This window comes from Etheostoma spectabile, chromosome 3, assembly GCF_008692095.1.
Source record: "Etheostoma spectabile isolate EspeVRDwgs_2016 chromosome 3, UIUC_Espe_1.0, whole genome shotgun sequence".
NCBI classification, from domain to species: Eukaryota; Metazoa; Chordata; class Actinopteri; order Perciformes; family Percidae; genus Etheostoma; species Etheostoma spectabile.
In genome coordinates, this window is record NC_045735.1 from 26,762,433 (window position 1) to 26,790,122 (window position 27,690).

The window sequence follows — 27,690 nt, forward strand, 5'->3', positions numbered from 1 at the left end:
ACACACACACACACACACACACACACACACACACACACAAATATATGTATGTCACATGCATACATGTCCACCCAGTGAACAGTTGGCTGAACCCCATTGGTCCAGAGCAGATAGAGCCCTCCAGTTCTTCCCTATGGCTGTCACCGTGGCGACAGTGATATTGATGGCCATTATGATAATAGTGATAACAACAAGCATACTAAAAATAATTATAATTAGCTTGTCTCTCTGTCTGTCTCTCTCTCTCGTTCCCTCCGCTGCTTCCTGCTGTAATTATCTACAGCTGAGCGCATTGTCTCTCTGCTCCCTCTTTTCATCTTTTTCTGCTTTTCCCTTGCTCCCCTTGCTTTTAACTCTCTTCCTCCCTTCTTCCTCTCCCCCTTATCCCCATCTTCTCCTCCCTATAGCCCCAGTCCAAAACCGCCTTTCATTATGTTCCTGTATTCTCTTTTTTCCCCTCAAAACATATGCACTTATTTTTGTAAGGTTATTTCATACATTAACTTCAACACTAATTTGATATACTTTTTTCTTTACCCCTTATGTATCTGCTTTCTTTGTCTGTTAAACCCTACATAAGCTAAAACGCTGACAATTTGCATACCCTTGAACCAGCTCATCTTTTTGTTCACATCCTTTTACATCCTTGCATCTCTTCTCGTAAAGGTGTGACTGTGAAGGAAGAATCTATGTTTTGTTGCCCTCCAATTATTTGGCCTAAAGATTTTTTCGTGCAAAACCCTGTTTTCAGTTTTTAATTCTCCTTTCTTTTTTGGCTCCCTTCCTCCGTCCTCCTCCCCACTTTCTCTCTCCTCACCAGCTGCAGAGAAATTCCCTGGTGGACTTGGCCCGATCTCTCTCTTTCATTGCTCTCTGTCTTTCACTCGGCTCTCTTCCTCTCTTCCTGGCCCTCCTTCTCTCACAAGTTGACCTCTGTTCATCTTCAACAGTTTGTGTTATTCAAAGCCTGAAAGACTAATGGTCAGCGGTAGCCAATAGAAGAGACACCTGGACTGGCGGGGACAGAACGAGGCTTGTACAGAGAAAGAGAGATGGTGTTTGTAGAGTTGGTCCTATACATCAGGCTGGACGCATGTCATGAGCTTTTTATCTATCGCTAGCCTGTTTACTTGCTTCAGGTTTGATATGGAAATGTAGGGTTCAGACAGGGTGTATTTATTTATCAGCTAGCCAATGCAGTCCTAATGTAGAGAAGACAGTGACAACGTTTTCTTTTGCAATAAAATTATCTAAACTTTTTATAATTAAACCTCTTAAACCACACTGAACATGCAATCGACCAGTCATTACAAACTTATTTTCAACATCTTGGCAAAATGTGACTAAAATATTGCAAAAGCCATATATTTGTTAGAACAGTGCAGCCAGTTAAAATGTAGTCTTGGCTTTGAATGGATGTTTTCCAACCTTAAAGGTACTAAAAGAAGAAATGAAAAACCCTTAAAGTACCCTGGAAATACAAAGTTTTCGCGAGAGAACAATTTGACACAACCTAAATTAAGAATTCCAATATGTTATTTCCATTGCCAGATTCAATCAATATTTGTGAAGATGAGCTACTTTCTCTCTCAAAGCCAGAAACCAGAGAAGTAAGTCTCAAACTTCTGATGTCATCAAGTATGTAGTGACAATGAATAGGAGTCAGATTTTTTGGACCCGCATAACATTTTTTTTCTTTTTTAATACCCAAATAAGCTTTATTCTTGTGTCATGTTCTCATTTAGAAACAGAAAATGTACCCATACGCTTAGAACCATAGAAATAGAAGGAGTAGAAAGGACATTTTCATTCAAATCAATGTAATACAATGGTCACAGACGCAAGCATTAATATGTGCATGGCAAACGTTTTGTATAAACTGACTTGCGGCAAATCACTGACTCACTGAGGTGATGTTATGTAGTAACAACGTAGTAAGTAATAACATTACAAAACAAAGAGAGCCAGACACCAAATTTGTCAAATTTAACAACTAAATGCTTCATACACACACTCTTGTTACAGCGTAGGAAAGAACATCGCTATTGCCAGATGTTTGAAACCTTCGGCTCATTTTGTGTAACCAGTGTAACATGAAAGCATGACGGAAGCTTACTTGCTAGCTTGCTATTCCGTCAACAGCTAGCTGTTGAACAGCTGCATGCTGGGTGTAACGGTCCATCGCCTTACTCCTCTCCCCTCCGGACACTGTCTTTGCAGATGCTGCCCCACTGGCATGGGATGTCACCATAACAGCATTTTTTTTTAAAGTAAAAAAACAGTGAAGTAATCAATGTCCTTTCTACTCATTATATTTTACTGCTCAGTGCGTTCCCCTGGGTGCTTTCAGTGTCACCTATAACATCATCACTAATGCATTGTCTATGGAGCAGCATTGCAGATTTGAGTTTTAGTACTTTTAGATTTGGAAGAGTTGTTCAGATTTACTAATATTTTTGACTTTCTTAGACCATAGTAATAGTTCCTATTCAAACCTCTCTGACTTGATAAAGCACCTGATCCTAAAGTTTCCAAAGATACCTGAAAAAGAAAAAAAGATTTTTTTTTAGGTTTTTATTATTTCACTCAGTTTAAACATCATGAAGCTTCAATGAACAGCTGGAACAAAGTGATAGATAAGATATGTTTTATATTGTTACAGTGTCGAATAAGATCAATTGAAAGGGGTTCAAAAAATTTGGATTTTAAGGGATTAAAGAATTCCTTTATTTGCTCTGTTTTGTCTTTGTTTAGCTGAAACAGTGTGATGGTTTTTCAGCCTTCAATGAACAGACCTTCTTATTGCATTAAACTGTAAAATCCAACATACAAGGTTAGATAACTGAAGATTTTTTGTTTAGATAACTTATCTTAGCTTTTCTCTCTCCCTCTTCTTTTCTTTTTCAGTGCCTAGCCAGCCTCCCCAGAATGTGCGCGCCATTTCTGTAACATCAGACGAGGCAGTGATCACGTGGGCTGAACCTCCAAGGATGACACTGCATGGTGTATTGAAAGGATACCGTGTCGTGTTCTGGGCTGTCTTTCCGGATGGAGGTGGGTTGAGTGTGTCTGTCATCTTACTGTAGACACCATGACTAGTAACAGCTCATCCCTTGGTCTGAACACGTCTTCTGTCCTTTTGTGTCTCAGAATGGGGTGAGATGCAAAACATCACAACCACCAAGGAGCAGGTGGAGCTCAAAGGCCTGGAGAAGTTCACCAACTACAGCAACCAGGTTCTGGCCTACACCCAGGCTGGAGATGGGGTCCGGAGCAACGTCCTGTATATCCAAACCCGTGAAGACTGTAAGTCCACATTTTAGTAGATCTTTTCACACAGATAAACCAAATAATTAACAGACCTATATGTCATTTGCTTTGACCACATCTTTGGGCCAAGTCTAAGGGGTTTTGTTCCTAACTTTAGGCTGCACTGTGGGAGGTAGAGGAGGTCTTTTGTAAGGTTGAGGTTGTTGATTAAAACCTCTGTGCTCTAATGTGCCATTACCAGTGCTAATGAGAATTAAGAAGCCAGAAAGTGTGTGTGGTTAAGTAGCCTCAGGGTGTGGGTCTGTGCATGTGAATATGCGGACGTTTTGGGGGGTGTTAAGTGTGTGTTTGCATGTGCAAATTGTACAGTATGGTGTGTGTGTGTGAGTGTGTGTGTGTGTGTGTGTGTGTGTGTGTGTGTGTGTGTGTGTGTGTGTGTGTGTGTGTGTGTGTGTGTGTGTGTGTGTGTACATGCGCTATTGTTTGTGTGCAAGTCTAGCTTAGCACCCAGCACAAGGAGAGGGATTAATTCTTTGTGGCTTAGAGAGAATTAATTTTGTGCTTACACTGGCGGGCTGTGGATTACATCCGTATCCACCTCTCCTCTCCCTCCCTGGGGTCAGGCAGAGGAGGAGGCAGGCATCTGAGATGGAGAAAATGAGGGGTAAGAGGGAGCGCAGGAGAGAGAAGGAGGGGGGGGGAAGATTCTTAGAAGTGTCATTTCAGAAAGGCCTTTATTCTCTCTCCCTCACTATATCTCCATTTTACATTTTATGAGCTGGCCTCACTAAAATAGCTCTTCAAATATGTGTGCTGTATAAGTCTTTGAGTGTGTGCGAGTGTGTGTTTGTGCTTATTGGGGGCAAGCTGAGTGTCTAATTTGCCCTGATGCGGGTTGACACTGTGTCCAGGGGCAACCTCTTCGCATACGTTCACTGCTCTCTGTCTCTCCCTTCCCTTTGCCCTCAGTGTGTCTGCAGCATATGGAAAAGTGTTTGCAGTGGAATTGTGCAAACAGACAATTCTCAGCCTTCCTTTCTCTGTCTGTCTCTTAGACACAAAAATAGTAGACAGTAAGCATAGGAGCGAAGAAGACTGAAATTCATTATGAAGTTATTTTTCTTGCTTTTTCCAAGGGGCGCCCACAACCTTAGGGCCACAGCATTTGGTCCCTTTGGATATGTGCGTATATGTTTATTTGTGGTTTTTATGTTCCCAGTATGTTTGCTTTAAAATACTGCATGTTGTGTGATTTTCTCAGGAGGTTCTAAAAAGAACAAATAAAAGCCAATGATTTATACAATAAATCATTGGCTTCAGTACACCATGCTAAGACTTAAGCATACTTGAGTTTTATTATTTCATTATCCTGATATTCAGAGTAAAAAGTCAAAGTTGAAGTGGCTGGTCAAATAATCAATAAGGCACAATGAGATGTCCATGTGGCAACATGATACACGAGTGAAGAAGGTTGACAGTGTGCACGTCCAACCCCAGTTGGGTACATGTTCAGGACAAAAGCAACAAACAAAAGGAAACTTAAGAAGTGTGCATTAATTCTGCCAATCATTTTCTCAATTAACTGTACACGTATGGAAGTCTCTTTGGATAAAAGCGTCCGCATGACAATGTAATGTAATATTGGAAGCTAACTTTCACGATAAATCATAAATGATGATCAAAATGTATGTTATTGCAGCTTGCAATATTCCAAATAATACGTGAGGCACAGTTGAAAAATGACAAAACTATAGGATGTCCTTCAACAAAGTATTGTTTTTTTCCAACAACACACCTCAGGTGTATTATAACTGTTATACCATATTCATGGAAACAAGAGGAAGGCTGTTTTCATTAAATTATAATGAGTACCTGCATGTGACACAGGATTGTTTCACCATTAAACAAGTTCTTTTTTGTTGTTTGTTTGCTAAAGATTTGTCTTGAAAGGTGAAAAAACCAATGGTGAGCTGCTGCATATGGAGGATTGTATTGGTTCTTAACGTGTTAGCTAGCCTCATAGCCAGTGGGTTGTTTTCATTAGCAAACGCTCTCTGCAATATCTCAAATATGTCTAGTGGGTGTTTTGTAATTCAACAGGCACCAACAATCTAGCAGAAAATCAGTGTACTGTACACCTTATAAACCTATTCAGTTTACTGTACAAGCAGAGACAAATACCTGGTTCACATTTTACTCTGCCTTCCATTTCTTTCTTTGCCCCCCTTTATGATTCAGATCCCGGACCCCCAGCTGGCATCAAAGCTGTGCCCTCCTCCGCCAGCAGTGTTGTGGTGTCCTGGTTACCTCCGCACAAGCCAAATGGAATCATCCGCAAGTACACTATATATTGCTCCAGCCCCGGGTCAGGCCAACCGGTGAGTTACAAGAGGGGTGCAAAAAGTTTCAGGATGGGGAAATGATGAAAAAGGGGGAAGAGGGCGATCTAAACATGGCTAGTAATGAAGGGGAACGGATCCTTTATTTATGCAGAATACAGCTTCTGTTATAAATTTTATATGATAAGACAGAAGAAATTGATTTAATTACAACAATGTTCTGCATTTGTGTGTTTGTAGACGTGTGTGTGTGTGTGTGTGTGTGTGTCTCAAGTTGTGTGTGGTCTAGTGCTGCAGTCTCAGCAAGATGTATGTGTGTGAAACGAGCTCTCCTCATACCGCAGTGTGTGTGTGTGCAAGCTCACCCTCATTTGCATATCTGCGTCTCATCACGTTGCCAAGACAACCTCATCTGTTCATCAACGAGGGCAGAAAACAAGCCGACAGCAAACACACACTCTCACTTACATAGATACACACACACACACACACACACACACACACACACACTCATAAATGTATCACGCCATGCGTATAAAGGTTCATATATTTATACACAACTCATGTTTTTATGACTGTGAATTCAAAAGCAAGATATATATCCTGCTTACAAACACACACTCACACACACACACACACACACACACACACACACACACGCACACGCACACGCACACACAAACACACACACACGTCATACATATACCAATCTAAAACATACATGCATTTTCTCCTTATTCTCCCTCATTCACAAATCACTCTATCTATCTATCTATCTATCTATCTATCTATCTATCTATCTATCTATCTATCTATCTATCTATCTATCTATCTATCTATCTCTTTTCTTTCTCTTTCTGTCTTTCGCTCTCTCTCTGAAGCCCCCATGCAGAGTTTCGGATGATTACTATGTAAATGAGTGCGACTGGAGAGAAGGAAGGAGGGATGGGGGGGTCAGACACACCGCGCAGGGAGTACTTTTGTTCCTCTTTTCATTATCTCATTCTATCGTTCCCCGGATCACCACTATCTCCACGCCGGAGGAATATTTTAATATCCGTTACAGCAACACACACTTTGCCACTCCTCCCTCCCTTTCTCCCAACATCTACCCAACCATTCATCCATCCATTCATCCATCCATCCATCCATTCATCCATCCATCCATCCATTCCTCTGCCTGCAGTGCAGCCTATAGAGACAAATGTAAAGAGAGGAGAAGAAGAAGACATTGATAAACAGTACGTGAGAGAGTCGGGGGAGGGGGGGGGGGGTTGCAGAGAGGAGGTAAAACAGAGGGGGGTACTGGTGAATAGATGGGAGGAAAAGCAAGGAGTGGGCCCACAGATGACAGGGAAATGTGGAGAGGGGCAGGGAAATGAAGATAGGGATGAAGAGTGATGGCAGGAGGCAAAGGGAAGGATGGAACAGTGGAGTAAAGGATAGGCAGAGAGGAAAGTACAGAAAGGACGAAGACAAGAAGAATGGATGATGAACAGGAAACACAGAGAAGTAATAAAAAACCCAGTGGATTCCTTCATGACGGCCTGCTCATAAATGTGAAAAACAATATGAATACTGGAATCTATTTGCCCAGAATAAACCGTTCTGCAAACAACAGCCCAGCAGGCTAGGACAGAGCTCAGCAACACTGCAGTGCCTTCGCAGGTTTTCCAGGTTTTCTGTGTTTACTGACTCCATTTGATACTTGTATTGCAGTCTTCATTTCACCTGTATATGAGTGGCTGTCAGTCAGAAATGTAAGTCAGTGTCAAACTGTAGTAAAACATGTGATTTAGAGGGTGGCAGTGAGTGCTACATTGCATTTTATTTGTGGCTTTAAATTGACAATTTGTGGCTGTGTTTTATTTATTTTTATTTTTTATTTTTATTCTATTTAGCAGCACAGTAACAGACAGAGCTGCTGAGGTTCTGTGTGTGCGTGTATGTGTGTGTTGTACCTGGGTGTTGGGTTACCTGAAGAGTAGTTGAAGAGTAGGAGTTGAGGGAATAAGGGATTGGTTAGTAGGTGAACAGTGACATGCAGGCAGTAAATAAGAGTTTGTGTGTGTGTTGAAGGGTCAGTGATGTGTATATGTCTAGACAGCAGACACATGGCTGGGTTAAACACACTGCAATTACACATCCACCTCCAGGTCATCCATGCCACTGTATGTGTGTCAGTATATTTGTGTATCTCTCCTCTCCTCTTCTTTCCTCTTCTCCTCTCCTCTCCTCTCCTCTCCGCTCCTCTCCTCTCCATCATTACTGATGCCTGCAGTAGATAAGCCTCATTAGTGGATGACTGTTCGTAATATCTCTGACTGACTCATTTTTCTTACCCCCTTTGTCTTCCTCTGTCTCATATCTGTTTGCCCTCCCTGAGGAGAACAGAGGAGTGGGCTTCACTCCCCCTAATCCCACCTTGTCGCCTCTATCTCCTCCAGCCTCATATCCTCCCTCCCTCCAGCTCCATCCTTCCACACAGTTTTTTTTGTTGCCTTATCATAATATGCCATGCCCCAGACCCTCTGTACCTTCATCCTCCTCTCTTTTCCTGTAGTTCTGACTTGAGAAGAGGGTACAGGGCTTTTTCACATTAGAAGGATGTTCACTCTGTCCTTCACATTACGTCTGCCTGTGACAAAATGATCTTGTTTTTGGCATCAACCAGATTTTACTGTGTACTCCTCAGCCCATATAATACAATGCAGATTGTGTGAGATGATGTAGATTTTATCAGAATTCAAAAAGTGTATTCTTTTTTTTATGCTTATGGAAATGTAGAAAAATGTTAAAAATGCCCCTTTATTTGAATGTTTGAATTGTTTTTTGTGAGCCTTTACAACTTATTTTCTCTTTTGTTTTACAAACTCTTACCTGGTTCCACAGAAAATCAGTTTGTACATATTTTGTAAAAGGTTCCCTGCCACACATATTTCATTACTTTCTGGTAATGTCTGAACGTCTACCATGGATTCTGTAACATTTTGTGATGCTTTGGTTACCTTGTTTCAAGCCGTTCTAGTGTGGTATGGAAAGACTGCGGGAAGCCTCAACACGATTTGTGCCAGTTCTTATTAATATTCAACAAGCTAAGCTGCTTGACTCTGGTTGGCTAACAGCTAGTCATTGAGAGCCTGGCTATCAGCAACCATTACCCAACACAACTGGGCAAGCTCATGAATAGTAATGAGCTCTGGCAACATGACATCAGACTGACCAGCTTTTGTAAATGGCCTGATTTCTCCACTTATCTCTTTTCAGTGGCTAGAGCTGACAGAGGAGGTCGTAGTTTATTTTTCCATTCACGACACAACCCAAACACATATGGACATAACATATTTCAAAAAATGAAAGTAGAAAGGGTTTTGTGTGGCATGGCACCTTTAATCTAGTACTTAATATAGGGTTATGTACCTGATACACTTGCTTGTTTCTACAAACCTTTACAAGCTGAACAGCATCAAAAACTATTGAAACTATTTTAGGCTACTATCAGATTTGTTGATTATAATAATAATAATTATTATTATTATTATTATAATTATTAATATTATTATTATTAATATTATTATTATTATTATTTAATAACATGTTAATAACATGTTCCTATTAAAGTCTTTACAGTATATAATATTGCATGTTTGGATTGTGCTCAGTTCTGTAGTATAAAACATATTGCGCCTGCAGTCCCTTCGAGATTAAATCTTTCCATTCTGCTCTCCCCAGCTGCCCAGTGAGTATGAAGCCAATCCAGAGCAGCTGTTCTACAGAATCACTCACCTTAACCACCGGCAGCAGTACCTGATCTGGGCTGCAGCCGTCACAACTGCAGGGCGGGGTAACTTCAGCGACAAGGTCACTGTGGAGCCAGCGGCCAAGGGTGAGTCCCTGAATATGACAGGCAGATTCATAAAAAGAGACATACAGTGGAGACGTTGGATCAACTTGCAGGTCAAAAGACGTCTAGGAGTCTTGGATAAAAGTGCGCAAAATTTTGGTTTAAAAAGCCGTCACGGTTACATTTAAGGATTGTTTCAACATGATTTAAAAGGGAAGTGTGTACATATTGATCACGTCACAGTCTGTTTATATAAAACCACTTGTATTACCAGAGGATGGTGATGTAACTTGAATCAATGTCAGTTGGGGTTGAAGACTGCAAGTGTAAAAAATTTAGAAAGAGCTTACCAAACTTCTGTAGCCCACTCCTCATCTCTGCTGGAGGCTAATGACTTACTAGCAATACTAGCACAACACACCAGAATATCTGACCAAACTGTCGTAGTCAAATAGCATTGTGGGCAATTTAGTCGGCAGGTTTTTTAACAATGAGGAGGAATGTGTAGAATATAAAGACAATATTTCTTTATCTGTCGCAACAGTTTAGTTGGCTACTAATTGCCTATAATACAATGTGTATTTCCAACTTTCACATTAAAATGTCATTGAAATGCAGTTGAAAGTTTACGTATTTAAAAAACTTTAACTTTTGAAAATTTGGCCAGATTTTAACCAGGAAAGCTGAAAGCCTTTTTAACTGCAATCACTAGAGATGTTCCGATACTGATACCAGTTTCGGTATCCCCTTCAATACTGCCGAAAACGCTGGTATCGGTTTTGGGAAGTAATGGAGTTCATGCACTGGTCCGATACCACGTAATAAAGCTCTAAAGGAAATCTACGTTAAAGTAGTTTATTTATGTTCTTTTTCCGTTACAACTGACTGTCAAACTGGATAAAAAAAAAGAAAGTTCTGTGGTGTTCATTGTTTGTGTTTGTTCATGTTTCACAAAGAGTTTAACTTGTGCCAGAACAACAACAAAGATATAAATCATATCACATCCATACAGGCATAGTAGTATACACTTGTTAAAACATTATAAAATATTTGACACACTGGTATCGGATCAGTACTCGGTATCAGCCAATACGCAAGTTCAGGTATCAGAATCGGTATCAGGAAGCAAAAAATGGTATTAGACCATCTCTACAAATCACCATATCTGTGGTCCTTGTTTTTTTTGGATGTTTCTGGTGCTTGTTTCTCTCTCTCTCTCTCTCTCTGCCATCTTTCTCGCTCTTAGGAACTGTTACAACACTGATACTATTCAAGTAGTATCCCTTTTTCTCAAAAGTTTTTAAAGGATGTTTTGCTATCTCTTATGGTTCTGTGAATCATTTGGATGATTTCCCTCTTACTCTGTTGCTTCCTCTATACAACTCCTCTGCATATTTTTTTACCTCTCCTGTTTATGTGTTTATGAGCATGTGCTATTGATTTCCGAGTTCAGAGGGCACCAAATAAACTGGCCTATATTAGGGAAATGATAAGAGGAGGAGCAAAAGGGAGCTCAGCAGCTGGAGGTAAAAAAAAAAAAAAAGAGTGAAAATGTCACAAAACTAAATCACAACACAGAGGCAGAGTTTAAGAAAATGAAGAGGGCGAGTAAATCAATACGCTTTGGATTAAAAGACAGGAAGAATAAGGGAGTAAGAATGAATAGAGTGCACTTCCCACCATGTTATCCTTTCCTGTATCTATTTGTTCCTTTGACTGTTGGGTGCGAAGGTTTGAGAGTGTATGTGTGTGCACGCTCGTAAGGGTGGATGCGTCAGCTGATCGACAGCTGTAAAAGGCAGTGTCCTCGAGGGTTGCCCACTCAATACTTCATTCAACCTTAACATAAGTGCACTAGAGTACTTGCGTTAAGACGCCAAGCTTGAGAAAGAAAGAGAGGCAGAGAGAACGGGTGGGGGGAGTGACAGAGAGTAAGAGGGTTACGTGCCTGAATGGATGGATGTATTTTTCATATCCTCTTTACTCAATATATCTCTTATATTCTTATTCATATGCTATTCTCTGGTGGACAATGCCACATTTAACACAGATTTCCTTTCCACAAAGTGTGAACACCTTGCACACTCCTGTTTATTGAAAGAATCCAAAACAGAAAAAAAAAAATCAATTGCATATCAACAATTACATTTCTGTATTGACTCAACACACTCTGAAACATCAACAGCATTTGTTTATCCAGTTTGAAAAAATTGTATTTGGCAATGGCAAGCTTAACCATTGGTACATATTAATTAAGCTTTTCCTTTCCTGTGTAAGTGTTACTGAATAGCTCTAATGGTGTTTCTATACTCCTTTCATTTTACATGCCTCTCTTCATCCTCCACCAGCCCCAGCTAAGATCCTGTCATTTGGGGGCACAGTGACCACTCCCTGGATGAAGGAGGTACGACTGCCCTGTAGCTCAGTAGGAGAACCAACACCTACTATAAAATGGACCAAAGATAGGTGAGAATCCTCCCCAGAAATGAATTAATGTTTAAGCATCTCAGTTGGTTAAGTCAGTTATCGTTTGCAGACGCTTATGTGCCAATATGCTTGAATTATGTCATAAATTAGTACAAATTTATAAGAAAAAAAATGCTATGCATCTCTTTAACCCAAACATATCCTGTTGATCTCATGCTTCTGGACAATTTTGCAGCCTCCTGTTAACAAACACAAAAAAAAAATCTCTTTCACAATCTAATAAGAATCTTTGATGACGACCTCCCATGATTCTCTCTATCTCGCTCTGCTAGTGAGGACACAGCCATCCCAGTGTCTCTAGATGGCCAGCGTCTCATTCTGGCCAATGGGACACTGGTGCTGCGCTCTGTAAAAGCGGAAGATTCTGGTTACTACACCTGCACAGCCACCAACACGCTGGGCTTTGACACTATCATTGTCAACCTTTTAGTTCAAGGTAGGAAAATGGCAATAATGGCATTAATACCAGTACCTTTCAGGCTGTTTCATTTAGTCAACTCAACTATGGTCGCACCTCACTTCTAGGCCTGCTGTTCTTGCTGACAATGAGAAACAATGATACATTTTTTACCTCCTCAAAAGTTTCACTAATATTTAATTACTATTAAGCTGTTAACTCTTTGTGCGTCTGTTCCTCAGTCCCTCCAGACCAGCCTCGTCTAACCGTTTCCACCACCTCCACCTCCTCCATCACGCTGGCCTGGATACCAGGAGACAACGGAGGCAGCTCTATCAGAGGTACATGGCCCTGCACAGCAAAGCTCTCTTTCTGTATACTCACATCTCTTTCTTCTTGTCTGTTGCCAATGTGTCTAAAGGTATACAGAGTGTCGCTTGAGGTCATGAAGTTGGGTTTATTCACAAAATGTGAATGAATGAAAAAGATTTCCCTTCGACCTTTGATCTTAGTTCACCCTCTGTCTTTTTTTTCTATTTTATCTGGCACATTGTCAGTTTGCATGCTGATCTATTAGTTTATTGATTGCCACCCTGGATGTATGTTTCCCTGTTAACTATATGTCTGTTTGATTATCTGATTGTTGGTGATTTCTGCGTGAAGATGGGCATGGTGTGTGTGCCTGAATGGGCATGCATGCTAATGTGGTTATAATCCCTTTTCTTTGTCCATGCTGTTTGTCAGCATGAGGGTGCTCCAGTGTCATCTGTCTGACTCTGTGTTGCTTTTTATACCTATGTATATGAATCTATAATAAAGCAGTTTAAGATATAACTGCACCCAGAAAGACTTGGTGTCCCGAAGGCTGTAAAAACCAGGAAGAAAATGTCATGGGATCAGATTCAGAAACAACTTTTTGAACCATTGGGTCAAGTATATTTTAAAGCCGCCAAAAGCTGTTTTTGTGTTCTTTATGGGAATTGGCATACTGCCAGGATGCCCAGAGAGAGCATGTATTACATGAACGCAAGTAGGGAGTAATGTAATATGTTAGGTGTGCAGCTTTTTTATTCAACAATTATGGTCCACCAAGCAGTATTGAAACACATCATCCAGTGTCTCATACATCATTGAAGCCCATCTACTGTATATACCTTGTATGTATACCTGAATGCCTGCCTGTTGGTGAAGCCAGTGTCAGCAGTCCCCATCAAGCATCTATTTTACTTCACTACTGCAGTGGCTTCCGCTGATTATAACTTGGTTGGTTGTAATGCTTTTTGAAGCTTGTGTAAAAAATAAAATAAATACACATAAGTAAATACATGACCAAATCATGTAGATAGATAGATAGATAGATAGATAGACAGTGAGAACTGATATAATTTTCTAATTTGTTCTACAATAGTTTGTTATTGTGCTGATCTTTACTGCGCTCTCTACTATCATCTGTTGTGTTCTCCTGTGTTCTCTTCTGTTTTGTGACTGACAGGGTGACTATAAAACTTCTTAACAAACACTGCAAGATCTGCACATGTTAACCACTTTAATGTTTGGGACTCCATCGCACCATCTGTTAGAGAGAGAGAGGGAGGGAAAAAAAGATGGTACAAAGAAACACTGAGAGGGAGACATTCATATATGCATAATTACATACAGAAAGAAGGAAGGACGGCCAGAGATGGAGGATTAGATGTAAAGTCTCTCAAAGAAGCAGGGAGTTGGCTCGCCAAGGCAGCTTATTATAAAAACAGTCACCACATTGCATACCTTCATTTGCATAGATGCTCAGTCAGCGCCATCCCAGTCTAGGGGTTTGTAGGTAACTAATGGCGGCTTAAACAGAGCAGCTAGAACGTCCTTCAATTGGGGCCTATCTGGGCAAGTGAAGAATAGTCTGACACTGCCTTCTAGTGGACAGTAAAGGTACCAATGTCAAAAGCTTAGTAGGGTTGGTGCAAAATGAGTTCTTCATCTTACCTGCATGAAAAATAGAGAGTTATGTATCAATAAAAGAAAATAATAATTATGTTTATATTCAGGTTTTGTGCTGCAGTACTCTGTAGACAACACGGAGGAATGGAAAGATGTTTTTATCAGTTCGAGTGAACGATCATTCAAATTGGACAACCTGCGCTGTGGCACCTGGTATAAAGTGAAGCTGGCTGCAAAGAACAGCGTTGGAGCCGGACGCATCAGTGAGATCATTGAGGCAAAGACCCATGGGCGAGGTGAGAAGCCTGGGATGGAGGATGAAGGAAAGTAGTGTGGGTAGATAAAGGTGAAAAGTATATATAAAATACACATTTTCACAATGGAGAAGCGAATAATGGTCTGTATATGGCAGAATAGATGCACAGTACAGATTGCACATTTTATGCACTAAATCTTAAACTAAAAATAGGACACATGTGACAGGTCTCTGTCGTCAACAACAAAGCTTTAAATATATAGCATACATCCAATGCTTTTAGAACAATAGATCCCAGAAAAATGTGCAATAAAACCTTCCACTTTTGACCCAAGTAGGAAATGTAGATACATGTGTCCTGTCTACACCTAAAAGATCAAACTTCACGTCTTTGTGCTTCATACTTTATTCTCACAATAGCTTATAAAATTTTTTTGTAACGTATTTAAGTACAGTCAGGATATTTTTGGAACACCTATTCTAGCAGTCACACATACGCACACTGTAAAGCAAGACATTGCTATTGCTAAATTTCTTATGTTGTCATATGTTCACCAATTCAACTGTTAGCGTATATGGCACAACAGTAATCATAAAAATACATCATGATTTTGCTTCTTTTACAGAACCCCAGTTTAACAAGGATCAGCCGGTCTTCACCCACATTAACTCCAGCCATGCCCGCCTCAACCTGCAGGGTTGGGCCAGTGGAGGCTGTCCAATCAGCGCTGTCACACTAGAATTTAGACCGAAAGGTGAGTCACTGTTTTTTTAATTTGCAATAATAATTAAAGATATCATGCATCAAATAAAATTGGAAAAGTTTGCACGTGAAACAAAGAAAGGTATTAGTTAGTGTTGAGGTAACTTTCCATCTTTTAATGGAAACCAATAAGAAATTACAAGAGATCAAACTCAACATTAGTATGTGTACTTTACGTAGGTACATGGGCATGGCAGACTGTACGTACCAATGCCACCACAGATGTGTTCCTGTCAGAGCTGCGTGAGGCCACCTGGTATGAGTTAAAGATGAAAGCCTGTAACAGCGCTGGCTGTGGCAACCAGAGCTCCCAATTTGCAACACTGGACTATGATGGTAGTGAGTAGAAGACTCTCTTTGTTTGGCATTTCATTTGGATCAATTGTATTGTCTGCTACTTAAAAATTCTTTAAAGGTCCCATGGCATGAAAATGTCACTTATGAGGTTTTTTTTAACATTAATATGCATTTCCCCATCCTGCCTATGGTCCCCCAGTGGCTAGAAATGGTGATAGGTGTAAACCGAGCCCTGGGTATCCAATTCAATTCAATTCAATTTTATTTATAGTATCAATTCATAACAAGAGTTATCTCAAGACACTTTACAGATAGACCACACTCCAGAATTTACAAGGACCCAACAGTTCTAATAGTTTCCTCCAGAGCAAGCAACAGTGCGACAGTATCCTGCTCTGCCTTTGAGAAAATGTAAGCTCAGATGGACATCCTGGCTTTCAAACGAAAGAGACTTCAGATACAGTATTAGGGGACAACTAAGGTCTATATAAAAGCATCCAAAAAGCACCATGTCATGGGACCTTTACTACTTTGACTTCTTGTAAAAGGGCAGTAAATAATGTCTGTTCTTTCTGTGTGCAGGCACAATTCCACCAATCAAATCCCCCTTGGAAAAGAATGATGATGTCAAGAAGCTGTTTTCGATTGGCTGTCCTGTGATCTTGGTCACTCTGGGTGTTGCGCTGCTCTTCATCATTCGCAAGAAACGCAAAGAAAAGAGGCTGAAGAGACTAAGGGGTGAGAGAAGTGGTAGGGAGGAATTGGCAAAAAGAACAAAGCAGTCTTCAGAGATATTCCTGAAGCAGACTTCAGAAAGAATTTTTAATGTAGTCTCGAGATTTGCATTTATTTTAAAAGATGGATTTGTTTGTCAGGAATAAATCATTTGTGATGTTCTCTGCTCTCTCTAGATGCCAAAAGCCTGGCAGAGATGCTGATCAGGTTAGACAGCTATTTCTGAGTCCTTCTCACAAAATCAGCCTAAAATATTATTTATTGTAACTCAAAGTTTATACCACAAATTCACATTTTGCATGTCTCTGAAAGCCATGAGTGTTTGTGTGTGTGCTCATCTTGAATCTCTCGTCTTAGTAAAAACAACCGAAGCTTTGACACCCCAGTGAAGGGACCTCCTCAGGGCCCACGGTTGCACATCGACATCCCCAGAGTTCAGCTGCTGATTGAGGACAAGGAAGGCATCAAGCAAATTGGTGAGAGGAAGAGAGCGACAGAGAGCGTTGTGTGTTGAAAGATTTGAAGGCATTGGAATTTTATTTGTCCATTTTTTTAACCTGCAATATCTGATTTCTTGAAATATGAATTCTGTCTTGTATAGGTGAGGACAAAGCCACTATCCCTGTGACAGACACAGAGTTCAACCAAACTGGAAACCCTCAGAGCTTCTGCACAGGTGTGTCCGTCCATCACCCTGCCCTCATCCAGAACACAGGTCCTTTGATTGACATGTCAGACATCAGACCAGGAACTAGTAAGTCCTCTTAATCCTTGCTGTCCATTTTATCAGTAAAAGCTGAAAGTAAATGAAGCAGTATTGTAGTGCTTTTTGTGTGTGCAAATGCTAGTTAGTTTTCCTGGCTTTAAACAGCCCCTGCACATATGCACATCCTTTTTATTTCTTCACCCATTTCCCACCAGACCCAGTGTCAAGGAAGAGTGTTAAGTCAGCCCACAGCATCAGGAACCGCTACTCCAGTCAGTGGACTCTGACCAAGTGCCAGGCCTCCACGCCAGCTCGCACTCTCACCTCAGACTGGCGCACAGTTGGCTCCCAGCATGGCATCACTGTCACAGAGAGTGACAGCTATAGCGCCAGCCTCTCACAGGACACAGGTTGGCACATGGGTGAAATGACACTTATAGCCATTAACATACACATATGAGTAGGACTTATTTTTGTAATATGGAGAAGATTCTGGGTTTGCATCGGGATACACCTCAAAAAGCATTTGTAAAACTGGAGATAGTGGGCTTAACTTTATTTCCTTTTCTTTCTCTTTCACAGATAAGGGTCGCAACAGCATGGTGTCGACAGAGAGCGCCTCCTCAACCTACGAGGAGTTGGCAAGAGCATATGAGCATGCCAAGCTAGAAGAACACCTGCAGCATGCCAAATTTGAGATTACTGAGTGCTTTATCTCTGACAGCTCATCTGACCAGATGACCACAGGTACCAATGACAATGCCGACAGCATGACGTCCATGAGCACACCCTCAGAGCCCGGTATTTGCCGTTTCACTGCCTCGCCACCCAAACCCCAGGATTATGATCGTGGCAAGAATGTAGCTGTGCCCATTCCACACCGCGCCAAGAGTGAGTGGTTGCTACAAAGCATTCTTTTTTTTTAAGAATACTTTCATCTCATGGCAATTTAAAATTAACATTAAAATGGCTTTAAATGTAAACCGAGTTAGGTCCAAAAACAATTAAATATTAAGTAAAGTAGGAAAACAAGACTAGATTAGAAAAGAAATAACAAAACAACTAAAACAATTTAAGATACAATTATACATTATACAATATATACAATTAAGTTTAGAGGGTAAATAAGGTTCTGCCTAATATATCATGTATACATGTAAAGATCACGTGTAAAGATACCTGTAATTGTTTCCAGATGAGTCCAGTGCAATCAGCAGTTACACAGTTTGATAGCGTGCAACAGTGATTATTATCCATAGGTGTTGCCTTTTGCTGTTTTTTCCATTCACATTAAATGTAACTTTTCCCTTCCAGGTGACTATTGCAACCTACCGCTCTACATGAAGTCAGATCCTTTCTTCCGAAAGCAGTCGGAGCATCATGACCCATGTCCAGTGGTTCCACCACGTGAGGCCTCTATTCGTGGCCTGGCCCAGCGGGCATACCACACCCAGGGCCGTCATGTGACTATGGACTCTGCAAAGCAGCAGGCCCTAACCATGGGCCATTCTGGCCTGTCCAGTCTCACTTCCTCTGGAGGAGCGACAGGAGCCTGTGGCGGAGGTAGTGGAGGGGTGTCTGCTAGCTCTAGCAGCTCCACCCTTCCCCAGAGGACTCTTACCATGCCAGGCTCCTCTGCTTCAGCGGCCCAGAATGCAGCGGCAGCAGCTGCTGCTACTGCTGCTGCCGCTGCTGCATCATCATCCTCCGGTGCCACAGGAGGGACTCCTGGAGGTGCCTCCTCATCCTCCTCCAAGATGGGAGGATCCAGAGACTCTCTCCTGGAGAGCAGCTCCTCGGGCTTAGGCAGACTACAGAAGCAGAGGGATGGGGGGGCAGGGGCCTACTCCAAGTCATACACACTGGTGTAGCCTGCCATCACCGCAGCCTGTCACTGTAACTCTTAATACAATGCTGGTCAAGCCAGCGCTTGCCTGGAGCCTCTATGGAAAAGTGGGATGAGGAACACACACATGCACAGCTGACCCCTCAGTGCCTGCGCTGTGCCAGGCTGCAGGGGGCTGGTTGGGTTCCCATTGACACTACTATATGAAGGGGTCAGAGTTGGGTCTCCACAGCACAGGGGTTTGCCTTTCTTTCTGCCTGATTGCTTTCTATTATTATTGTGAATTCATCTTTCTCTATCCCTAATTTCATCACCCTGCGAATCACTTGCCAAAACAAATGATTTATCTGTTCATCTCATATTTTCATTTTCTGGTAAGGACACAGTACTTATGCACAAAATGCTTTCCAAGTGCAACGGTCTTGTTTTCTGGATCAAGACAGTCATAGAATGAACCAGGTGGCTGGTGCATTTTTTTAGGTTTTAAAATATATTACTTTTCTGGTCTCTGATGGAAAAAGAGCTCATATCACAGCATTCTGCCATGGCAGGATGCTTTTACTGTATGCATAAACCACCAACCTTGGTGTAACACTGGCTCTGAGAGGTTACTCCATCATGGGTTCACACATTAGAGGCAGTGGAAGGACTGTCGTCTCAATACCAGTTTTGAGATGTGGAGAATTTTCTTATACATGCAATGGATGACACAGCATAGTGGTCTTAATTGATGCTTTTTTAAACAGACTCATAGCAGGGGAGGTGAAGAAAAATGTCAAGTGAATGATGCATCCAAACCTTTTTTTCCATCAGTTTTCTGTTTATTTTCTGATGATGGAAACATAATCTCATGTGCACTAAGAAAAAGTTAGAGTGGATCCAAGTAACAGAAACCTTCACAAGCCTGCGTGTGTGTGCGTGTGGGTGTATATGTGTAAATATATATATGTATACATGTGGCAGGCACACACCAACAGTGGACCTTTTTGAAATCAATCTGTATGCTGACCTCTTCGGCAGACATCTGTTTAAAAACTGACCCCACCCCACACTTTTCATTTTGTACCTGTGAAAGGGGATTCGGTGAAAGTAACGTTGAGGATGCTGACAACGTAACACTACTATCCTAATTTGGTCCAGCATTTTGAACTTTGTTTTGTTAAGTTTGCTTTAGAAATAATACTAAAGAGGAAGTGGGTTCAAAAGAGCAATTGCAGATGAAAGCGGTTCCCTTTCTTTAGCTTCCTCAGAACAAAGAAGGAAGCATCTCTCTTATGGCTTATCATGGCGCCTCAATGCCATTATTCTTTGTTTAACTCATTTTACCTATATCCAATTTTTCCCTTTCTATCCTTCCCCACCTTCACTCCTATCCACCCAGTCCCCCATCATATCCATACAGTGTCACTGTGACCTACTGCTAGCATGCTGGCTAGCTAAAAAGATAGACAGACTGAGAGGTCTAATATGCACGGACAGGAAAAAAATGCTACTTGATGTTCAATGACAACTTGAATGGAGAGAAAGTAGCAAACATACAGCAAAGTTATTGAGATGTATACAAGAAAAATCATATTTGTATGAAGTGGTCTTGAATTTATGAACGGACAATGACTTTGAGATTATAGACAGAGACATCTAGTGTTAGAATTTGCAGTTGTGTTACGGAAACGGGGAAAGGGGGTTGCATAGCAGAGAGAAATAAGTGGTCTCCTAAACTAAAATGTGTTCCCAAGTTCCCCCACCTCACTGAAATTTAATTTAGCTTTATGCATGGTACTGTATCTGCTAACTTTACGTTTAGTTGTTATTCCCATTTCTTTTCCCAAAGCTTAATCCCATAACAAAGATCGTTCCAAAAAAAAGAGTTGCTCCAAATGTTTTGCAATGGTGAAACACAACATCAGGGCTCTCGCAATAGAAAAAAGAAAAAGATATGATATATGTTTGTTTTCAAAAGTATGTACATATATATTTCTATTCAAATATATAGCAAATATATGAATATTGAAAAAGCAGAGAAATATAAAAGCCGTTCTAATTGAATATATATATGAAAAATCACAAGACAATCGCTCAGAGTGGAAAACTGCAAGAAAGAAGGAAGAAATAAGAAGAGGGAAGCTTAAACGGGTAGCACAACCATGGACGGGAGATCTCGGAAAGATAGAAAGTGGTGTGAAAGAAAGTTAAATGGTGAAGCTGAGGTTTGAGGAATGATACAATGACCCCCTTGTGATTTTGTGAATCTTCCAGTTGCGATGCCTGTGCAGCAGGTAGCGGCTGAGAGAGAAAGCACAGTAAAGTCCAATTATAGTGTGAGATTGTGTAGCTGTAACTGTGGTCTATGGCTCAGTGCAGAACGTGTGGTGTTGAAAAAGAAAACAGTAAAACAAGGACAGCCTATACAGTAAGTGAGCCTATTGTAATATGTTGTATTGTACCTTCCAAAGGTGTGTTCACTAACTCAATGCCATTACCTGATTATAATTAATGAAGACAAACAGACAGACAAATGTTTCTGTTTTTAATCTGTGTCATAGCGAGTCTTCCCCAAACTCCAGGACTGCAGGCCAATAAACCCCACAGTAACCATAGGAACTGCTCATACATGTATTAATGCTCCCTTTCATTTTAAAACTGAACAGGATAGAAATTGATTTAGCTTTCCATTGTTAATGATTATTTCCTTTAGGCGTTCATGTTTCCAGTTGTGCAAATACTTGTTTTTTTTAGTAAAATGAGTTTGGAAATGGGGCAGGCATGTTTTAGCAACCAAAAACAGAGGCTTCCTTACTTCTGTTGTATGGATATTGGATGGAGTGATAAATCAAACTTCTGTCCACCCTGCTTTCCCCAAATCTCCCGTGAAGTTGCCTCTTCTGTAAAACACTGATTTACTGTCAGTTTCCTCAAAGTATATGTAACGTGTACCCTTTTGGAAAACTCCACCCTTTGATACTTTTACGCAGTTACTGACAAGAAACAAAGAACAGTTTTACATTTCGAGAATATTATATACAGTACAAAAACCAAAGTGTAAAATTGAGAAGGTTCGGGTGCCGGACTATTTCTTGGCCGGGAGAAGTCTCGTCCTCTTGAAGCCTTGTGTGCTTTGCAGGCAGTAAGCTGAGACTAGTTTTTTTTTGTTGACAGACTAGGCCTTCTTTTTAGAGTTAATTAGGGAGTTTTTAATGAGTTATTTAGGGTGGATATTTAAAATACAACATACTTTTCAAACTGACTCTGAGTCTGTGTTCATGAGGCCAACTTCACATTACATGCTACATCCCTAACCTTTTCCACATCTTCTCAACCAACCAGATCTTCCCCACTCACTGTAACCCTTGCCCACCTATACAACATTATTTCTACTCCATAATAGAAGACTTGTGTACATAGGAAAGTGTTTTGTATAAATGAGTACTATTTTCGACATCTTCACTAGAAACCAGGGCACAATGTAAACTTTGAACTGAAGTTATTGTAATGAAAAAGAAAAGGACTTAATGAAGAACTATAGAATTATACAGACACTGCTTTACCTTGATTTATGATCCAGTTGAAACATGTCAGAGTGCACCATGCATAGTTAACAATATTTATTTCTTCTTTTACAGGACATTTGGTTGAATTGTCTCCTTTTTTATTTATTTTTTATCTTAATGTTATTTTACTTTTTACTTTGTCACAGGTTGCTTTTATTTAGAGTTTATCTTTTTTTGTTCCACTTTTTGGGGGCAGGACAGCAGCATTGCATGATCTGAAAATTTTGCTGGTTAAAAAAGAAAAACGGAAATGGTGAATTGAACAATTTAAAAAGGGGGTTCATTAAAACATTTGAAAAATGCAGAGGTTGTTCCTTAAACTTTTATGGGGAAACGTTGCTTCAATTTGCAATTGCTTGTGTTTAACTCTACATTTTCTTTTCTATGAAAACAAACAAAAACAGAAAAAGAGTACTCAACACCTTGTGCAATAAAGCTATCTTTTTATGAACTGTGATGGTATTATTTATTCTTTCACAACCATATAGTAGTCCAGAAAAGGGCCTGCTGTATTATCCAGGTTTTACTGTGATAACAACATGGAAGAAGGACTAGACTGACTTGTTTGTGAAAATGCTTGGCTCGTTTTTTTTTTTTTTAAAAAGGTCCCTAGTCCTTTTATAGGGACTTCAGACAGAAAGTTCAATGAAAAGTGTTTACAGCAATGTCTGTGAATTTCAAAGTAATGGGGACAATGATTCTGGGCCCAGTTGTTCAGAACCATCCAGATCTGGAAATATCATGTTTTGCTATCCACGATCAGGTTTTTCAAACAATATTAGATTGGATCACCTTTATTCAGATAACAACTTTTCAAGATTACAAATTCCAGATTACCAGGGTTCAAAAGTATCCAACATATCCAAAGCTGTTAGCTATGTAAAGAACATCTGGTAGGATAGCCAGCATGGGGTCACCACCACATAATACCGGCCTGTTGTGTCCTGCACAACATCACTACCAGGCGCAATGTCCCTCTCTGTGATGATGTTTACGATGCACCTGAACCTGTTGAAGACACAAACCAACCTCCGGCGTTCTCTAAGAATGAGGGACTGACAAGACGCGCAATACGGGATGAAATTGTTGTAAACTTCTTTCGACTGGTTCATCTATGATGGTTTTGAACAACACATACTGACGGTTTGAGTCAGATTAAGACCAAGATTGGACTACGTTATCTAATCTGATTTCAGAATCCGTTTTTTTCTTCTTTTGAACAACTCGTTTGACAGATTTGATTGAATCCAAAAGCCGATATCTTCTAAAACAATTAAATATTTTTTTTTCAAAACTGTGAGCGCCACAAAGGAATGGCGGCAGAAATAACAGTTTTATGCAAAAAGATGCACATTATGACTTTTTTATGACATATGAATTTTGCTGACATATTGACAAAGGAAAGTTCCTTATGGAAGCAGGAATCACAGTTTAAATAAAAAAACCTGGGCAAAGGATCTGTATGGGATACCATTAGGTGAGGAGATTTTGTATGAAATATATAATTTCACAATGCACTATAACTTTTTAAACATTTTTTATGACATATATGACTTTTTATGACAGCCTATGATTGTTCTTATAACATAAGGATTTTTCTATGACAATTTCTGTTACCATACTGTACTACGACTTTTTATGACGTACTTTGACTTTTTATGACATTTTTATGACATAATATACTATGACATTTAAATAAAAAGTATGACATTCCATTCTATGACTTTCTCTGATAATTTTAATGACATACTACACTATGACATTTTTATGATGATATACTATGATTGCTATGACTTTTTTATGACACATACAATACTATGACTTTTTTGACTTTGTGAAACTTACTATACTGGGGTTTTTTATGACTTTTTTTTAACTTGCTGTACTAGGATTTTTTAATGATTTTTTTGCACATGCTGTACTATCACTCTTTTTGACATACTATACTGTATACTATATATATATTGACTTTTTTTTCAACATACTATCCCATGACTTTTTACTTCATACTATGTCACAAAGTATAGCCAGGGAGCTAATAGGATTTTCATATGTTTATTGTTTAAAGTGTGATGTTTTGCTTTGGTTATTTTCTTTGCTTGCCTGTCACATGCACTAAGGATGCTTTCCAAACACACCTGAGCATTTCCTAATCAGGGGAGATGTTGGATTGGCACGAGGACACTCTCCAAACACACTGGAAGCACATCTCCTAATGAGGTGAGATAGGAGCTACATATGTGTTCTGAGGCTGAGAATGGGCAGTGGAGATGTGGAAGAGACCTGAGGTGATGCGGGGCTAGTGGGCAGTAAGGAACTGCAGAGACACCATTGGGAGTGCAGGACTTCTAGCATTGGGACTTGCTTATACGGTGGAGCTGGCCGAGGACAGGACCTGAGGTGGCGCTCATCTAGATGGCGGTTGAGACCTGTGGTTAGAACAAGTAGATGTGCAGTGAGACTTGTAAAGGACAGCGGAGCTGAACCCAGGATAAATGGGCAGGCTGTAGGACAGAAAGAAGTACTCTAGGCCACCAGCCCAGCTCTTACGCACCTTACCGTTTTATAGCCATTTTAACTGTCAAAAATAAAATGTGTACTTTTGCTGCTGCTAGTCAAATTCATCCATATAGATGCAATTTTAAAAGTACAAAAAAACGCTTCTGTTTGTTTATGTCAAGCCTGGGGATTTTAAAGGACCTAAAATGTCTACTTTGTGATTGTACTATAATTTTCTTCGACATACCATACTATGACTGTATTCAAGATACTATATTATGACTTTTTATGACTTTTTTCAACATACTATACTATGATTTTTTCAATGTACTATGCTATGACTTTTTGACATACTACTCTCTTTTTTTTTATTACTTTTTCAACATACAATATTAAGATTATCATTTTCTGTCCTCAGTAATGTTAAACAATTGATACAACATCAAACTGATTAGCCTCACATATAGCTCAGTGTGATAAATACCCGCTGATCTGTCTGAAGATTTAAGTTTGGTGGTTCTAAACCTGTGAAAAACCTAAATTTGAAGGTCTAAATCCCCAAATTAAGAAGTCAAACACATGTGAGAGTGTCAGATAAGTTGGGTCTATGTGATGTAATGGTTGTTGGAAGACCAAGTGGTCACAGTTTCCAGCCTGACTATGGTCTTGTTTTGAGGTTTCACACTTAAAATCAAGAAATAAAATACGACAAGAGAACGCATCAAAGTGTAACTTTGTTGGTGGCGCAGTAGGTTTGTTCTAGTCACATAAGATACCAATGATTGGATCAAATGTACTATGCCTTTTTTCGACATGCTATAATAGGACTTTTTTTACCACTTTTATCGACAACTTTTTACATGACTTTTTTCAACATACTATACTATGACTTTTTTAGGACTTCTTTTGAGATGCTTTACCATGACTTTTTTATGATTTTTTTTTCATGATTGTGTCCCACTTGTTGTTGATTCTTCACAAAACATTACAGTTTGATATCTTTGTGTTTGAAGCCTGAAATGTGGAAAAAGGTCGAAAAGTTCAAGGGGGCCAAATACTTTCGCAAGGCACTGTACCATGACTTTTTATGACATTTTTTGATTTACTATACTATGCCTTTTATCGACATGCTATACTATGACTTATGTATGACTTTTCTTGACATGCTATAACATGAAGTATATACCATTTTTATAAACATACAATACTATGACTTTGTATTACTTTTTTGACACGCTATACTATGACTTTTTTAATGACATTTTTTGACATGCTGTGATAGAACTTTTTTACCACTTTTATCGACATTAATTTTTTGACATGCTATACTATGATTTTTTATATGACTTATTTCAACATACTATTCTCTGACTTTTTTAATTTTTTCGACATGCTATACAATTACTTTTTAATGACTTTTTCAACATGCTATAATATGACTTTTGTACCACTTTATCAACAGGAATTTTTTGACATACTTTCATGACTTTTCTATAACATTTTATGATTTTTTTGTAACATACTATACTATGACTTTTTATGACATTTTTTGACATACTCTGATATGACTTTTTTTACATCGTGTACTAAGACTTTTTTCGACATACTATCACTTTCTTTGACATACTATACCATGACTTTCTATGACATTTTTTGACATACTATTCTATGACTTTTATCAATGAGTTTTTTCGATGACTTTTTTCGACATACTTTCTATGACATTTTTTGACATACTATACTATGACTTTTATCAATGAGTTTTTTTGATGAGTTTTTTTGACATACTACACTATGACTTTTTTGACATACTATAATATGACTTTGTATGAATTTTTTTTGGCATGCTATAATATGACTTTTTTACCACTTTTATCAACATACTATACTATGACTTTTTAAAATCTTTTTTCGACATACAATACAATTACTTTTTAACCACTTTTTTTAAATATGACTCTTTTTTAAATACTGTTCTGACTTTCTAAACTTTTTGACATGCTATATTATGCCTTTTTATGACTTTTTCAATATACTATACTATGAAATTTATCAAAATACTATACTTTTTTGAACGTTCTATACTATGACTTTTTATGACTTTTTTGGACATACTCTACTATGACTTTTTATGCTTTGTTTGACATACTATTCTATGACTTTTATCGACATGCTATACTATGACTTTTACCTGACATTTTTTTTGGCATGCTATAATATGACTTTTTTTACCACTTTTATCAACATACTATACTATGACTTTTTTGGACCTAGTATACAATGACTTTGGATGACTTTTTTTGACGTACAATACTATGACTTTTTACCAATTTTTTTGACGTACTACACTATGACTTTTTCAAGATACTATAACATGACTTTTTTAACTACTATTTTCTTGCTTTTTTTACTTTTTTTGACATGCCATATGATTACGTTTTTACACATTATACTTTGACTTTTTTCAACATACTATACTATGACTTTTTATGACTTTTTGACCACATGCTATACAATGATTTTTATCAACATGCTATACTATGACTTTTTTGGACATACTCTACTATGACTTTTATTGACATGCTTTACTATGACGTTTACCTGACTTTTTTTTGACATGCCATAATATGACTTTTTTTACCACTTTTATCAACATACAATACTATGTCTTTTAATGACTCTTTTGGACATTCCATACTATGACTTCTATGCTTTGTTTGACATACTATACTATGACTTTTAGCAACATGCTTTACCATGATTTTTCA

The 27,690-nt window shown here is 39.2% G+C and overlaps 1 protein-coding gene across 2 annotated transcripts in view; it reads left to right on the plus strand.

Moving 5' to 3' along the window:
• dscaml1 (Down syndrome cell adhesion molecule like 1) overlaps nt 1-22,874 on the plus strand; it is a 107,248-nt gene extending 84,374 nt beyond the window's left edge. Inside the window, exons 19-36 of one of the 2 annotated variants that reach the window (XR_004327415.1) lie at nt 2,908-3,054; nt 3,151-3,306; nt 5,509-5,648; nt 9,342-9,495; nt 11,802-11,919; nt 12,213-12,376; nt 12,580-12,678; nt 14,380-14,568; nt 15,155-15,283; nt 15,472-15,630; nt 16,171-16,326; nt 16,500-16,530; nt 16,681-16,799; nt 16,925-17,077; nt 17,245-17,439; nt 17,612-17,920; nt 18,344-21,572; nt 21,637-22,874. Coding sequence is in view for 1 of the 2 variants with exons in the window: in XM_032503420.1 (XP_032359311.1) it covers nt 2,908-3,054; nt 3,151-3,306; nt 5,509-5,648; nt 9,342-9,495; nt 11,802-11,919; nt 12,213-12,376; nt 12,580-12,678; nt 14,380-14,568; nt 15,155-15,283; nt 15,472-15,630; nt 16,171-16,326; nt 16,500-16,530; nt 16,681-16,799; nt 16,925-17,077; nt 17,245-17,439; nt 17,612-17,920; nt 18,344-18,900 (2,975 nt within the window). In the remaining variant the exon portion in view is untranslated. Of the gene's footprint in view, nt 1-2,907; nt 3,055-3,150; nt 3,307-5,508; nt 5,649-9,341; nt 9,496-11,801; nt 11,920-12,212; nt 12,377-12,579; nt 12,679-14,379; nt 14,569-15,154; nt 15,284-15,471; nt 15,631-16,170; nt 16,327-16,499; nt 16,531-16,680; nt 16,800-16,924; nt 17,078-17,244; nt 17,440-17,611; nt 17,921-18,343 lie in introns of both variants that reach the window. The other variant, XM_032503420.1, reaches the window with a different exon arrangement.
• Nucleotides 22,875-27,690: the final 4,816 nt, after the last annotated feature.